This window comes from Leptonychotes weddellii, chromosome X (assembly GCF_054177405.1).
Source record: "Leptonychotes weddellii isolate Sample4059 chromosome X, ASM5417740v2, whole genome shotgun sequence".
Taxonomy (NCBI): Eukaryota; Metazoa; Chordata; class Mammalia; order Carnivora; family Phocidae; genus Leptonychotes; species Leptonychotes weddellii.
Window position 1 is genome coordinate 101,043,108 of NC_138385.1, and position 15,806 is coordinate 101,058,913.

Below are 15,806 nucleotides of genomic sequence, written 5' to 3' on the forward strand. Positions count from 1 at the left end.
GGCTCAGGTCATGATCCCAGGGTCCCGGGATCGAGCCCCGCGTCGGGCTCCCTGCTCCGCGGGGAGTCTGCTTCTCCCTCTCCCCACGACTCATGCTCCTTCGCTCGCTCTCTTCCTCTCTCAAATATCTGAACTATTAAAAAAAATAATAAAATCTGGGGCGCCTGGGTGGCTCAGTCGGTTAAGCGGCTGCCTTCGGCTCACGTCATGATCCCTGGGTCCTGGGATCGAGCCCCGCATCGGGCTCCCTGCTCAGTAGGGAGTCTCCTTCTCCCTCTCTCTCTGCCTGCCTCTCTGCCTACTTGTGCTTTCTCTCTGTCAAATAAATAAATAAAATCTTTAAAAATAAAATAAAATCTTTAAAAAAATAAAATGTCCTGGGGCGCCTGGGTGGCTCAGTCGTTGGGCATCTGCCTTCGGCTCAGGTCATGATCCCGGGGTCCTGGGATCGAGCCCCGCATCGGGCCCCCTGCTCGGCGGGAAGCCTGCTTCTCCTTCTCCCTCTCCCACTCCCCCTGCTTGTCTTCCCTCTCTCGCTGTGTCTCTCTCTGTCAAATAAGTAAATTAAAAAATCTAAAAAAATAATAATAAAAATTTAAAAATGTCTCAAAGAGTGTTGTGATTTATACAAATGGGGTGATAATGAGGGTGATCATGATTCGACGTTTCTGACAGTAGACGGCACCTAATGAACGATGTTATTTTACAAATCCATCCAGCATGATTTCCAGCAAGTATTTCATGAAGGAACTCTGGCACGGTGTGCCTGGAGTGAGTTTTCCAGGAGGCCCATCTAGGGCTGGCTGTGAGGCTCAGCTTGGCATCAGGCTGGCTCCACGCAGAGCCCACCATCGCCTCTCCTTCCGCAAGAGGATGTGTTTTATGTAAGGCAGTCCCTGGGAAGCCTGGGGTCTCAGTGGACCCCTGCACCCCAATGCCAGTTACCTTGGCCCACGCCCCACCACCTCCTGGCCCAAGGGGAACATGGACTTGAGAACGCAAATGCATCCGAATGTCAACCAAGCCCAAGGGAATCTAGAAGATAGGTCATATGGAAAGGGGAGCAGGGAAGCCGTCTGATCCATCCTGAGATCCAACAAAATGGATCACTGGCTATTTTCAAGGGCTCCTACCACAGCACCATCTCCCTTCCATTAGGAGAACCAAGAGCTGACTGCCCAAGATAACACTGTACTCTACTAGTTCCTGTCCATTCTATCTTTATATTCAGATTTCTGCGATCCTCAGGTATGGCCAGAGAAACCTACAGTGGCTACATTTAATCAAATATCGTCTCCTTTTAGTTCTGAGAATAGGACAACCCACTCTTGGCCTATCCTTTGCTACAAACATAAAATATTTTCACTCGAGAATCGTTAAATGGCATGAGCACCGCAAACCATCTCTCCTTTGTACTCCTTGATGGGCTCCGTGGGGCCACAGGTGTTGGTGGTCTCAGAGGTGGTCAGGGCTGGCCCCAGGCCAGCTGGCCGCTGCCCCTGGAAACCTCGGATGGGGGGCCACCTCTCCGCCCCCAACCTCGGATTCCAGACGGCCGCGTCTCTGAGCACGCCTGTGCTCGAGAAGCGGATGAGGCAGGGAGGTGGTTTGATGCCAGGAAGCTGAACAAGCAGAAGACGGGGCAAGTGTTGGGGAGGGGACCCACAGCCCGGACAGGGCACAGGGCAGCAGCACTGAGCTGGGGTCTGCCCGGGGAAGGAGGGCTGGCTTCAAGCCATCATCTGGGGCAACTCGTTCCTAAGCACAGCTTCCCCACTGGCTGCTCCTAGCCTGGGTCCCTGAAAACACTGTTCATAGGGCCTTCCTTTTGGAAAGGACTGGGTCACAGGAAGCGTGGGGATTACCTGAGTATTCCAGATATGCACACACTTGTCAAAGGAGCCACTGGCCAGGTACTTCCCGTCGGGGCTGAAAGCTACACTGTAGACCGGTTCCTGATGTTTGGTTAGTGTGTGGATGCAAACGCCGCGCTCCACATCCCACAGTCGAACCGTAGAATCAAACGAAGCACTAAGAAGACGGGACACAAAACATTACCACAAAAACACCTGGCTTTCTTTCCGTTTCCCTAAGATGTTTTAATGGGTATCATGAGCTCTTCTTTCCAAAATGTGAGCTGGACATAGTGAAAACAAGGCCATAGTTTTCAAACAGATCTTTTCTTCCCTCCTTCCTTTCTTTTGGGGCTATTAGGGACACAGGCTGATATCCACATTAACTTCTCCCTGCATTTCCTACAGATACGGATGATAAATACTTGCACAGAATATGTACCACATTTTCTAAAATGCTCCCGTAATTTAAAAGATAACATCTATTGTCAGCAACTGAAAGGATACCAACAGTTTGCGAAAATAGCAAATTGAGAGCATAAAACTGAAACCAACAGGAATTAAAATACAATCCCATCCGAATATGCGATCACACTGCCGAGCGCTGCAAGTGTGCTTATTTTCCCATGTGAGAGAACAGCATGGATCACAGAGCTGCTGCCTGGCACTCAGTCCCTCCACGGGTACGTTCCCTTCCTACCACTGACTGAAGGGTCATTTATGCTCGTCATGGGGACCGTGGAACACAAGTACCTTCTAGGCCATCAAAACCGACTGGAGTGTGTTCTTTAGCTCAGTAATTTAAGTGGGTTTTAGGACAGTTACTCGAAATAAGGGAATTACGACCATCATGTTCTTCTGGCTCTAGCCTCTCAGTGGATGCAGGACTCCCTTCCAGTGCTTTCTAAGAGATGGCGCTGGGTCGAGCACTTGCAGCAAACAAGAGTCCTCACTGCTTGGCGAGGCTGCCCACCGCTCCGCTACGTGGTGAACACGGAGGTTCTTCCCGACTTACAGAAGGCCGCCACCTTCGCCTGCGCCCACAATCCCACTCTCCACCACCGCGAGCACAAGCCCACGGCTGCTCCGGGTCACAAACCATCCCTGCCAAGCGAAGCAAACACACCCACACTGCTTCCGGCTGTGGGCTCCGCACCCCCAGTTACCCTGGCATTCAGTCTCAGAATCTCTTCAGTTCGCCCCGCAAATGTTCTTTCGAAAACACAGTACCTAGAGTAGACGCTACATCCTGAATGGGGTCCAGTGAGCACTGGGACAGACCAGTTCTGGCCTGACTGGCCATCCCACGCCTCCCAGTGCTGGGGCCCCAGGGGGTTCACTCTATCAGTGGTTGGGTCAGGTCTGGCTAGAGCTGGGGAGCCCTTTGTCATCGCTCACGACGCTCCCCACCTGCTGCTGCAAGTTGAACCAAGGAACCAAGCCCAATGTCCCCACTAAACTCCGTTTCCTTTCTCTGTCTTAACAAAAACCTCCACCAAAGCCAAGTACTCACAGCCTGGACATAGGACCAGTGCCTCCTTCCAACCTCATGGTTCAAACCATCCTTACACCCCCAGTTAGGTGTCACTTCAGAGTCTTGTGGGTGCTTTCAAAGCGAGCTCACCATGTCATTTAGTTTGGAAGGACCTGCACACAAACGTTTGCACCACACCTCAGTGAAATGTCCCGTTCTCCTGGGACGCGAGGAAGTCTTGCTGGCCCTGTGACTAGCCTGGCCGCGGGGAGGGAGCACGGCTGCTTTTAGGAACCACGCCCGCGCTGTGGGCCATCTGCGCTTTACCTCGCTAGCATGATGTTGGAATTTGGGTTGCTGGTGGCTGGCCCGGTGGGACTCCACTTTATGGTGTAGATCTCTTTGCTGTGAGCCTGAAGGTCATGGACACACGTGTCCTGCTTCATACTCCAGATCTAGAGAACAGAAGAGCAGCAATGTGAGCAGATGCCATTTCTCCAGCCAGCAGTGGTTCCAGAGCACTCATTCCGTGAGCTCTTGGGAAGCTCGCCGCCCAGCGGGGAGTGCGGCCGGCCCATCCGCAGGTCACCCGCCAGGGAGGGGGAGCAACATGCCAGGGTGCACCTGTGAGAAAGGCCACGGGCAAGGACGGAGTCTCTGCAGGACCCTCAACGGATCAACGGGAGGTAGCTGCAGGACAGCGACATTGAGTCAGAAATGGGGAGAGAGGGCTAATCAGTGGAGGAGCAGTGACTGGGCCCACGGGGTTGTGCACTGCACGGCCTGTCCTCCCATCACTACCTTTAACGTCATGTCATCAGAGCAGGATGCTAGCAGCATTCCAGAAGGATCCCATTTGATGGCATTGACCTCATTCTGAAAGAGAGCAAAGGGTTTTCAGGAGAAAGGCTTGTGAGCAGATCCCACAACCTTCCAGCAGGGGGCAGCAGTGCCTCGTCGAGGCTGGACCTCAAAGGACTCCACGGAGAAACCAGGGACTTGCCGCGTTTCTCTTTATTTTCCTCTCTGACTCTGCCTTCCACGTTCATCTACAAGCACGCCATACACCATACGTAACCCGCTCATCGACGTTTCTCTAAGGAAAAAAAGTCACTACTAGGCAGTCAAATGAATTTACATAAAATTCAGGGCAGGGCAGAAAACCAGTAAGAAAGACCATGGTAATTTAAAAACTGACTTTGAAAATCCTTTTCCTGCATACTTTCTATACCACGGCTACTTCCTGTCTAAATCCATACAAGACCCCTCTCTTTTCGTGCTGGGGGTGGGGGCGTGGGGGGGGGTGGAAGGCAACGATTTAAGGCCTCGGATACACAGGAAGGTTTAATCTGGGTTGAAGACAGGATCGAAACGCCCAAGTGGTAGCTGTTAGGAACACACCCATAAACAAGATCCCCGAGGTGGGGCAGGGGGCTGGAAATCCAGAGCAAACAGCAAGCCAGATGGTGCAATCCAGCGCAGGTAGAAAGTTCTAGCAGGCAGCTGCAAGTGTGGCAGAAAGGAATGAGGCTGCAAAAAGCCTTCCAGTTCCAGGGAGCAGATGACCCCGAGGCTGAATCATGCAGGACGAAGGCCAACGCCCCCCGAGGGACAGCGTTTGTAAAGCAGCCTGCTTTATAAGCAGGCCAGTGGGTGAGCTAAGGGAGGCCGGAGGGCTTGGACTACAGACGGGTGTATGCCCGTGTGCACGAGAAAGCGGATGCCGGACCCCAGGAGAACCTGGGGCCCAGGGACAGGCTCAGCCAGCGCAGGCGGCCACAGTAGCTCTGGCTGCAACCGCTGAAAGGAGACCCTACGGGCAGATCTCTCAGGGCCCAGGAGTGCGGAGCTGGGCACCCCCGACTGTCCTCAGCTAACCCAAGGGTGCAGCCAGCTCCTTCCCCACAATGCAGTTTGCTCTCCCCGATTCTGCAACGCAAGTCACAATTCCCAGGAGGCATCCAGGGATGGCTCACAGGGTCTCGGGAAGAAAAGAGGCTCAGCTACATTTAGCTTGTGTCTCGTGCAGGATGACGAGCAGCGAGAAGACCCATTTAAAAATGTGCGATGGTGATCAAGTCGCAAGTGGGACAGATGGAAGTCTGGGGACAAGTGTAGGGTTAGGGGAGAGAGGAAGAAACGGGAAAAATAAAGAGGGGGTTTGGTTTAGAGACACAAGGAGATGGTAACAGGAGAGCTGATGCCTGGGCTTTCAGAAGCAGGGGCCTGGAGGGCCACAGGAAAAGGGGAGTCCCGTGGCAGTGAGCTGGTGCTGAGACAACAGTGTCCGTCAGTCGGGCAGGTGTCCCAGGAGGGCTGCGGGGGGAGGGGGTTTGGAGCCTCCAGGGATCTGGTCTGGAAAAGCGACCAAGAGCCTCATGAGCCCCACACTAAGGAATCTGATGAGAAGTCAACTGGCCTCTGAGCTTCTTGGATTAGATGTTGCTATTTCCCCCCCAATTTAGGAAAATGTGGCCATTAATGCTTCATACGATTTTTGTGTTCTCTCTTTTTTCTCTCTCCATTACACATACTGGCTGGAGGGCTTCGTACGGCCCATCGGTCATTAAGCCTCTCTGAGAAAGACTGTTCGAGCTTTTATCCATTCTTCAATCGGCTCATTTCTGGGATCTCGCTTCAGGTTCCCTAGCCTTCCTGCAGTCTCCCACCTGCTGCTGAACCCCCGGCCCCCCCTCGAAGACTGTCGTTATCAGACAGTATAGCCCTCGGGTCTCAGATTTCCGAAACTGGACTTTTGTTTTTAAGAATATAGTTTTCCTTTCTCTGCCAACGTTCCCCATCTATTTGCTCATTGTAAGCATCCTTTCCTATATGTGCCTGTAGATTTTCCTAACAGCTACGTTAAAAAGGCTTTCCTGCGGAATCGAACTCTGACTCCGGAGGGCCAGGGTCAGTCCTGGCGTCACTGCCTGCCCTCAGGTGGGTTAATCCAGCCACCAGCGACGCCACAAGCACCTTCTGGGGAACCAGGGGCCCATCATCGGAAGTCACACTTACTGTGTGTCCCTGGAAGGTTTTGACCGGGCGGTCACAGCCGAGTCTGCAGACGTGAATACACATGTCGGTGCTGCAGGAGGCGAAGGCAGTGTTGTTCTGCCAATCCACGTCGAGGGCGGGCGCTGCAGGGAAGGGGGGCGGAGACACCGCGGCATTTACTACTGGGGCGCACGCTCAGCCGACTTAAAAACAACTAGAAGCAGAGTCCAGAAGCCTTCTCTAGTAACACACTAAAAGAACGTGCCCAGTGTGAACACAGCCTCTTCCCCTCAGAGTCCATAAAGAGCTGCCCGTGCACATCTGGGATGCTGAGCAGACGCTCTGGAGAGACCCCCGTGACGGCTGCCATGCCCTGTGGCATCTCCGGACGCCCCGACGCGGGGACAGGGGTTCGTGAGAACGTGCACTGCCCCCTCTTACACCTTGCTGCTTCCAGAAATAGCACTGTGGCGGGCTGATTTGATGTGTTTTAGATGGGAAAAAGAGACAAGATGAAAAAGATTTCATATCCGATGGTCAAGTATCTTGATTTTAAAAAGTCTCCTGCAACACATTAATGCAGCCCATCAGCTGGAGGGGACTTAACCCTTTGGGGACACGACTGGGCTTAGGGCTCAGGACGTATGATGAGCACCCTTTCTGACTCGTGGGCCTTTCCCAGGCCCTCTGCTGAGGGTTTGGGGGAGGGTGATGGACTTCTCTGCCTCCCAGCGCTCCCCCCTTCCCCAGACCGCCCGTCAGACTACGCAGCATCCTTGCTCTGACACAGAAGGAAGAGAGTTAGGTTCCTACAATCCTCTCGTCACAGGCTTCATCGACTGATCAGTACCCTAACCGTGTCTCGTGTGTTTCTTTTAAAGGCAAGTCAGCACTGAATCGGGAGAAGAATCCAGATTCCTCAGAATGTGCTAGTGATCAGACGGCCCCTCCGATCTTCCACAGGTAGGTAACTGCAGGGTGGGTCCCATTCGCTTCCTCGTCCCGCTCCTTCCTCGGGTGCACTTGGCAGGTGGGAGCATTTGGTGGAGAGCGAGCCCAGGCTTGTTCAGAAGCCGAGAGCATCTCTTTCTGTTCCGTCCCCAGCACTGTGTTTTCACAGTAGCCCCACGGTTCCCGGCCCACCTCCCGCCTGGGCACAGCGGAAGGCAGGCGCGGATCGCACTTGGCCAGGGGATGAGCCCGTGGGCCGGAGCGCTACGACCGCAGCTGCTGTCGCTGACGACACCGCGCCGGCGAAGTCCTCAATTCCTGGCCGCCCTCTGCATTCAGGGCATGCGGTCCGTACGCTTGCAAACGGGACCATCTGGGGGGCAGCTCTGGGGACAGTGTCTAGCACCTGGTCGTAAAAATTAACATCCGCTGACCCTCGCCATCCAGAGAGGGGGACCCTCTGTACTTGGGTGGCTGACCCCCTGTGAGTGGGCCCCTGCCACCAGGAGCCCCGGAGCCCCCAGGATGATCTCACCATTCGGTGTGGGTAAGCGACGGGAGGCAGGGCGTAGCGATTCGGGGTCCACATGCGCTCCCTGCCCACACGTGGGCCAGTGAGGTTCAGCAGTCAGCAGCACTCCAGGCACAGCCTGGCTTTCTTTGTGTTTTTGTTTTGTTTTTAAGTTTAATTTTGCAATGTTACTGTTGATCCAGGCTCCCCCGGTAGTTGCATTCTGCGGCTCTACGGGATGGAGGCAAGAGCAGAAGGCTGATGCTGGTACAGTGTGTGTGTCGGGGGGGAGCTGGGCCACTTCTGAGCGGCTCTGAGCTCAGCTCTGAGCGGCCACGTGCACAGGCAGATCCAGACCTGTGCCACGGTCACCGAGCATCCCCTCGTGCCACCTTATACTCACACCAAGGCCTCCCTGCACCATCCCTACGGTCTGGCTCCACTCACGCGTTCTCCAGTTCCAACAGTTCTTCATCTCAAGGTTATAGGTAACGGAGTCATGCAGCAGGCGACCTTTGGAGACTGGTCCGATGGAGACCCCTTGAGATCTATCAGGCTGTTCTGTGTTACCAACAGTCTGTTGACGACATGCTCCTTATTGCTGAGTGGTAGTCCACGGTCAGCCTCCGAGGAAACGCTTCCTGCTGATGGTGACAGACCGTGGCCCTAACGGGTGTTCGTGGGAAAAACCTAACGAGCCAAAGCAATTTCTCAGACCAACCCATCAACTCGAGGAGATTCTGAATGCTGACAAACGGTCCTCCTTATAAGCTCTATCTGTGTTTTGCTCCGAAAAAGAGCACACTTCCTTTTCTTTCAAGTTACCATCTTGAACAGTTTCTAGCACTCTCCTTCACGCTAAAGAAAAAGAAAAAGAGCAAACGACACCTGGATCTTACTGAACCGGCGATGGGGACCTATACACCATTATGGTGAGAATTATGGGTGAGAATATGTAAGAAACACATGGGTGGTGTTCTTGGCCAGTGGGACACAGAGCCCTTCCATGAAGTCTTAGAAATGCTTTGGGAAATATTACATTCTGCTGAAAAACTTTATAAATGAATTTTTTTTTTTTTTTAGATTTATTATTTTTGGGGGGACGGCGGAGGCCGAGGGAGAGAGGGAATGCCCTGGCAGACTCCGCACTGAATGCAGAGCCTGACACAGGACTCGATCTCACGACCCTGAGATCAGGACCTGAGCCACAATCTAGAGTTGGACGCTTCACCAACAGCACCACCCAGACGCCCCATAAATAAAAGTGTCATGGGAATCTTACTGATGTTTATCTTGGGCATATTTTTTCTCTGAAAAGTAGAATCCAGAGCTCTGTTTCAGATATTCCCTCCAACCACACGGGTGAGCACACCTGCTCTTCTTGAGCTCCGAATCCGTTACGGTATCGTCCCCGACAACAAAGGTCGGGACACTTTGGTTATTTATGCCAACAATGCGAGACCACCAGGAAGGATCCAGTCACTTGCTACTTGCCCTGCGATGCTGTCTGGAGCAGAGTCGTAATCTGGCAACACGCTCAGATCCACGTAGACTGGCTTGCCAGACGCTGGGCTTGTAAGGAGCAGGACTTCTTAAAGAGAAGGGATTTCCTTTTGGGGTGGTGGAAACGTTCTGGAACTAGACCGTGGTAACGGCTGTCCACCACGTGAACATGTAGTTTTCACTAACGTACATATCGTGTGACCTACACACCCTCCCCTGCCCCACACCACAGAGGTCGGAAGTCCAAGCCACCTGCGTTTGGAGCCCTACCTACTTCCCGGTGAGAACATACATTCTGGAATACGTTCACCCACTTCCACATCATCAGTGGTGTTAGATTAAAGCAACACTAAGAGCGAAATTCATTGGCACCCCAAGGGGTGTATCCGGTGTGGACCCCACCCCAAGCTACAAGGACACACGGGAGAGACGTGCTATGTTTGCAAAGTACCAGGGTACCAGCTACAACAGCAGGGTCCCCCCGATCAGGAGAAAGCACAGCTGAAGGACCATGTGGAGCTGGTGTCCGGGCATTGGAACCAGTCCTGCCTCACGGAATCTTTGGCTGCGTCGGCTCGCTGGACGACCCATGTCCCCTGCGTGGAGCCCCTCCCTGGGCACGGAGATTGGCTGTGCTGCCAAGGGGAGTCCATGGGGCCAGCGCGTGGATGCAGACCATCACCATGCACCCCAAACTCCCCGTCAGGGTGCCCTGAGAATAGTAAACAGTCCCTCCGCACGTTTAGATTCCCTCAAAATGGAAGAGATTTTTCCTGTTGAGGGAGGGAACATCCACTCCCTTCTGTCAGGTCTGAGCCAATCTTTATCCCAGTCCATTCCTTCTGGGAGGTGGTCGTCTGTCCTTAAGAGGCCACATCTAACAACAAGACTGAGCTACACAGAGCGTGAAGTGGCAGGTGGGAATCTGGGTAATTGGAACTCTCTAGAACCCTGGCTGCCCCATGTAACCTGCTAGGACCCCAACACACAAAGGGACAGGGTGAGGTCCACAGCGGTGGCTACACATGTCTGCGGGGCAGACGGACCCCCACAGGCCTGACGCTGCTCTCCGTAGGAGTGCCCACGGGCAAGGCTGGTCCTTGGCCCGAGACTGGGAATTTGGACATCCAGAGGTTTCCCACCACTGCCTAACGGACAATAATGGTGTCCTGTGCCTAAACTGTGCAAACAGTGGGGTGTGTGCTGAACCCCTGCTTTCCTTCTGGGAGTCCGGAATTGGGGCACACGCCAAGCAGGGGTGCCTACGGGACCAGCCCCCAATTATAAACCTCAGGCCCTGAGTCCTAATGAGTTTTCCTGGTAGCTGACCCTTCCCATGTGTTGTCATAACTCGTTTCTGGGGGCATCAGACGTGGACTGATTCTGCTCGGAGAGGACCCCCGGAAGCCCTGGACGTCCCCCCACGTGCCCCTGCCTGCGGGTTCTGCTCTGTGTCCTTCCGCAGCGATGCCTCTCAGCCCTGAGGACAGCTATCCGCTGAGTCCAGGAGTCCTCCCAGGGAGCGTCCAGACCCAGGCGTGGTTGCAGGGAACCCCAACGCAGCAGCCCCCTTGAGACAGCAGGAAGAAGGCGCCCACACTGCTTCTGTGCTTGGTTCACTGCTGTGTTTAACTTCTGAGCAGGCAGCTGTTGAGGGCACGTGTATCTTGCAAAGCTTAAGAACAAGGCTTCCCATGAAATGCATTTCCTTCCTACCAGCTACATTCCACGGACTCCTTCCTGCAAGTTTTCACGATTACTTTAAGGGACATTTCCTAGGGCTATGAATTCCTATTTGGAATTATTAAAACAACAACAACACAAAAACTCACCGGAATGAAACGGAAACTGTTGTTTGGCTTCTCCTGTGTGAGCATCCCAAATTATTGTTGTCTATACTCCGCAAACAAAAAGAAAAATTTAGTAACTATTCTTCATGGAAAGATTTCTCTGAAAAATTTAACATACAAGACCGTGAACCCCCCCTTCCTTCTAAACTAGCACTGTCCAAAAGAGATACAATGTGAGCCACAAAAGTCATTTTTAATTTTCTCATAACTACATTAAAAAAAAAAAGAAAAAAAGGCGTCTGCGTGGCTCAGTTGGTTGAGTGTTCACTCTTACTTTTGGCTCATTTCGTGATCTCGGGGTCCTGGGATCGAGTCCCACATCGGGCTCCCTGCTCCTTGGGAGCCTGCTTCTCCCTCTGCCTCTCTCTCTCTCTGTCTCTCATGAATAAATAAATAAAATCTTTAAAAATAAAAAAAAAAAGATTTTAAGTCACCTCTACACCCATCGTGGGGCTCGAGCTCACAACCCTGAGGATCAAGAGTCGCGTGCTCCACCGACTGAGCCAGCCAGGTGCCCCTAGACCAATTAACTTTGTCATTTGGTGGATCCTAACTCTTTTCTTAACGTAGCCACTCCCAAATGTGGCAACGCAAAGACTACGTGAACTCTTTCAGTACTTCTCTCTGACACAACGCCACACACCACAGCAGTAATCCTATCAGCTAGTGGGTGTTTCCGCTAAGTATACAAGGGACGAAACAACTCGTTAACTACACAAAGGCTTTTTAAGACTGTGATATATCCTGCTGTCACTACTTCCAGGTTAAGCATGCAGTGAAGGTCAACACCAGCATCCCCGTCCATGACCCTTCCTCCCTGGGTATCACTTTCGAGAACATTCTCATTATTCCTGCCATGGTTGATGAACAACAGCAGAGCATGGAGAAGTCAAAGACAAAGTGAATTCCAAATGTGCATTTTCCGTGGCCGTCTGGCTCATCACCCGGTAGAGTCACGACTGAGAGGAAGGTGGAAAATCAAAAATGGAATATAAAAATGAGCCCCCGCACAGAAGGCAGGTGAGGCTGCAAAGAACTTTTTGGAAGTGTGTGGAGGTCAAAGGGCAGAAGTTACTGGCAATCCGGGCCCTGCACCCTGGACCCGGGTGTCCCTAGGCAAGTGAGTGCACGTGCCTGTGAAATGGGGCTGTTGGCAGCAGCTCCCACCTCCTCTCTCGGGAGCCCTGAAGAGGCCAACATGTACGGTAAAGTGCTTGGTTAAGGGTCAGCGATCATTTGCACAAATATTTTAATAATGCTGTCAGCAGTACGGATGAGCAGCCACGGACCCGACAACGTTGTGTGTGTGTGTGTGTGTGTGTGCGTGTGCGTGTGCGTGTGCGTGTGCGTTTCAACATTAGATGTTAGGCTGCCGGGTTTGAAAGAAAGGTTTACTGGCTTGGGAGAGCGAGTGCGGCGGCCCTCTTCACTGACCTCGAGGGCTACCCTCTGGTGCGGGGTCGGCACACACTGTCACCGGCCGGAGAGTAAATACCTTAGCCCACGCCCGTGACAGTGTTGACAGGTGCTGGTTATTACTGTTCATTCACTGTAGAACTCGAATGGATACCCAGCAGTCATGTAACCAGGTTTTCAAATGATCCTGACGTCAGTATGAAAACGTAAAGCCCTTCGGAAACCGCACGACAGTCTAGTCCTCAGACCCAGTCGACAGTTGTAGAAACACAAACCACTTCTGCTTCCCTTCGGCTTCATTTCTCGAGGATACTTCTTTTCCAAAGCAAGGAGTTCCAATTCCTGCTGAGTCTCAGGAATGACGTAAGCATTCCTTCCACGTTCTTTGGGGGTCCTGATGCCTGGGCTCTTGGCAACCGAGGAAGCAGACCCAGAGAGAGTGGGCCACGCTCAGAGCCACATGATGCCTGCACCTGCTGACTCCTTGCCCACCCACGGCTTCTAGAGGCCCTTGGCTGCTTGCGGCCACTCGGACCTGGCCCCGTCACATCCACCTGGCAGCCCTGTCCAGGCACAACGCGTGTGCAAAGCGTGCCCCGTGGCCCGCGAGGGATGTGCCCCCTCGTGGGCGGGCCCACTTTCCTCCGGCTCTCAGAGAAGCCTGCAGCCCACAACGGGAAGTCACAATTCACTGCATTAGGGAAAAAGAAGCCTGGCGAGAGAAAACGGTTTGTGTTTCCAAAACTGCTCAGTGGGGGAAAGGTTTCTGTCCCGTGCATCCCACGCCACTTTGCTTTTCAAGCATTGGATACATGCAACTGGGGGGTTTCCTCTTTCCATCGCTGAATGACGTACCTCAAAAAAAGGGAGGGGGAGAGGCTCTGCACAAAGGTCTGTGGAACAGTATAATACGTTGAGAGAGTATGTGTTATATGCGAACAGTAAGACCAAAACCACAAAAACAAAACCTAAAGCAGCTCTTCTGCGTTGTTAAGGAAAGCCTCAGAATTAAACACAAAAACATAAAAACCCAGGATGTTACCCAGAAATTCAAAGTAAGCCAGCATCTACAGATCAAAGAGACATTTGTTTTTTTGAGACCTATTTTAAGCGAATACTCACTTTGTCTACACCAGCACTCAAAATGTAATTCCCCTTTTTGTTCCATTTCAAGGCAAAGATGGGGCCTTTATGCTGCCCTAAGGTGCTGGCCAGGTTGCCTGTCAGGTAAAGAAAGAACAAACCGGCTGACTTCAAGGCCACAGTCGGCTCCCCGCCAATCGCGTCGCGAGGCGCACGCGGGCGGGCCCGGCTCACCGTCTTCGGTCCATATTCGGGCGAAGCCGTCGTAGGAACCCGTCGCCAACAGCGTCCCGTCGCTCTGCGGGCCAGAAACACACACACACCGCCAACAGCTCGGTGCGAGCCAAGACGGCGCCTCGCCGGACCCCGGGGCTCAGGCAGCCTCGGCTCCCAGTCAAGACACTAACGGAGCGGAGCCCCCGGGACCACGGGAGGCCCCGCTGCTCTGAACTGGCGACCTACGGTGTTCTGCCGCGACACGGGGCGGACGGGGAAAACGCACTGCACCCCGTCACCCCGCCGACGTCCCGCACCATGCCATCCGGAACATCACAGGGACACTTGGAGACACTGACCGTGGCTGTTAAAAATGCGCTCGCACACAGAGAGCAGTCTGTGAGGCAGGCAAACGCCAAAGGAGTTGGGAAGGCCTGCATGCTTCCCACGGGTAAGTGCCTGTAACAGCCGCCGGCCAAGCGGCGAGCCGGACGGTCCCCTTTCCTGGCTGCCCGTCCCCTCTCCGTCTCCTCATCCGTGGAGCCACCGGGCACATCTTGCTCAGGGACCGAATGGGAGGCCCCCGAAAACCCAGCTGGCTGTCTGCCCGACACAGCCTTGCTAGACGCTCTCGGCAACGGGAGAGCAGCCCCGGGGGGCGGCGGGGGGCTCACAGACGGCCCACTGCCCTGTGTTTGTGCCCACACAGCCCCGCCGGGGCGCCGGCCGAGTTGGAGCTGCTAACGGGTCTGCGTGGTGGCAGGTGCTTACGTTCCAGTCCAGTGAGGTCACGTCTTTATTACTCGGCACGTCATGTCCTCCTTCTCGTATACAGTGCCTCAACACGAGCTGCGTGGAGCCCCCATTGCTGTTCTCATTAAGGTTCCATATTCTTGCCGTCGAGTCTCCGGATCTGTAGAAGGAAAGCGCACGTGCATTCAGCTTCCCATTCAAGTGCAAACAAAGCCCGTCAGCCTTTCTCGGGCTGCCTCTGTCAGCTAGCTCTGGCCTATGGCCTCGTGTCTTCGTGATCCCGCTCACTGGCTCTGTTTCTCGCCTCACCATTTTTGTTGCTCTTAATTTTTTTTTTCAAGTAGGCTCCACACCCAACGTGGGTTTGAACTCACAACCCTGAGAGATCAAGAGTCGCACACTCTATTGAATGAGCCAGCCGGGCACCCCTTAGCAATTTTAAATATCTTTGCATTGCTCCCTACCCCACTGAGAACACAGGGCGGAGCGAGGGCTTCTTCACGACCTGGGAAGGAGGGCAGCACAGAGAGCCCAAGGTCTTGGTCTGCACACCAAGGAGAGGGGAGCATGTATTCCATAAGGTGCAGTTCCAGAAAGGAGAGAACATCTCGGATGCCCCAGACCCTGGGGCACCCCCGGCCTGGCATCCTTACCCGGAAGCTAGGAGATCACTGACAGGGTTCCAGGCACAAATGAACACCTCAGACTCGTGGCCCCGAAGGACTGTGGCTTTGTTGGGTGGAATCTCAACGTCCCCATCTATTTCCATTGGTTTCGAATGATTATCTGTCACAGGAAACAGGAAAAGACATGTGGCTAACCGGTATATAAGAGAAATGCATTCTCGGGGCACCTGAGTGTTAGAGACACCTTCTTTTTATTTTTTATTTCATTTTTTAAAATTTAAATTCAATCAGCCAATTAATAGTATGTCACGAGTTTCAGGTATAGAGTTCAGCACATTATCAGTTGCATATCACACCCAGTGCTCATCCCATCCCGTGCCCTCCTTAATGCCCATCACCCCGCTACCCCATCCCCCACCCACCTCCCCTCCAGCAACCCTCAGTTTGTTTCCTGGAGTTAAGAGTCTCTCAAGGTTCATCTCCCTTGCTGATGATTTCCCCTTCGGTTTTCCCTCCCTTCCCCTAGGATCCTCTGCGTTGTTTCTTACGTTCCACGTACGAGTAAGACTGTAA

The 15,806-nt window shown here is 53.4% G+C and overlaps 1 protein-coding gene and 2 long non-coding RNA genes across 7 annotated transcripts in view; 1 reads left to right on the forward strand and 2 right to left on the reverse strand.

Annotated features, from left to right (window-relative positions):
- TBL1X (transducin beta like 1 X-linked) overlaps positions 1-15,806 on the reverse strand; it is a 208,543-nt gene that overhangs the window by 5,340 nt on the left and 187,397 nt on the right. For all 4 annotated transcript variants that reach the window (XM_081809201.1, XM_081809203.1, XM_081809200.1 and 1 more), the window contains 9 exons: positions 15,261-15,393; positions 14,626-14,767; positions 13,873-13,936; positions 13,678-13,775; positions 11,122-11,182; positions 6,346-6,467; positions 4,129-4,203; positions 3,655-3,782; positions 1,866-2,031 (listed from right to left, as the gene is read on the reverse strand). In XM_081809201.1, the coding sequence (XP_081665327.1) occupies positions 1,866-2,031; positions 3,655-3,782; positions 4,129-4,203; positions 6,346-6,467; positions 11,122-11,182; positions 13,678-13,775; positions 13,873-13,936; positions 14,626-14,767; positions 15,261-15,393 (989 nt within the window). The remainder of the gene's footprint in view (positions 1-1,865; positions 2,032-3,654; positions 3,783-4,128; positions 4,204-6,345; positions 6,468-11,121; positions 11,183-13,677; positions 13,776-13,872; positions 13,937-14,625; positions 14,768-15,260; positions 15,394-15,806) is intronic.
- Positions 6,462-9,067, forward strand: LOC115943581 (uncharacterized). Of its 2 annotated transcripts, none has more exons than XR_014141411.1 (2): positions 6,462-7,287; positions 7,429-9,067. It is a non-coding gene; the product is annotated as an uncharacterized LOC115943581 (long non-coding RNA). The 2 variants fall into 2 exon arrangements; XR_014141412.1 differs by having other exon boundaries at positions 7,990-9,067.
- LOC145717906 (uncharacterized) lies at positions 7,616-11,114 on the reverse strand. Its single transcript, XR_014141415.1, has 2 exons — positions 8,234-11,114; positions 7,616-8,017 (listed from the first exon to the last, which is right to left on the reverse strand). It is a non-coding gene; the product is annotated as an uncharacterized LOC145717906 (long non-coding RNA).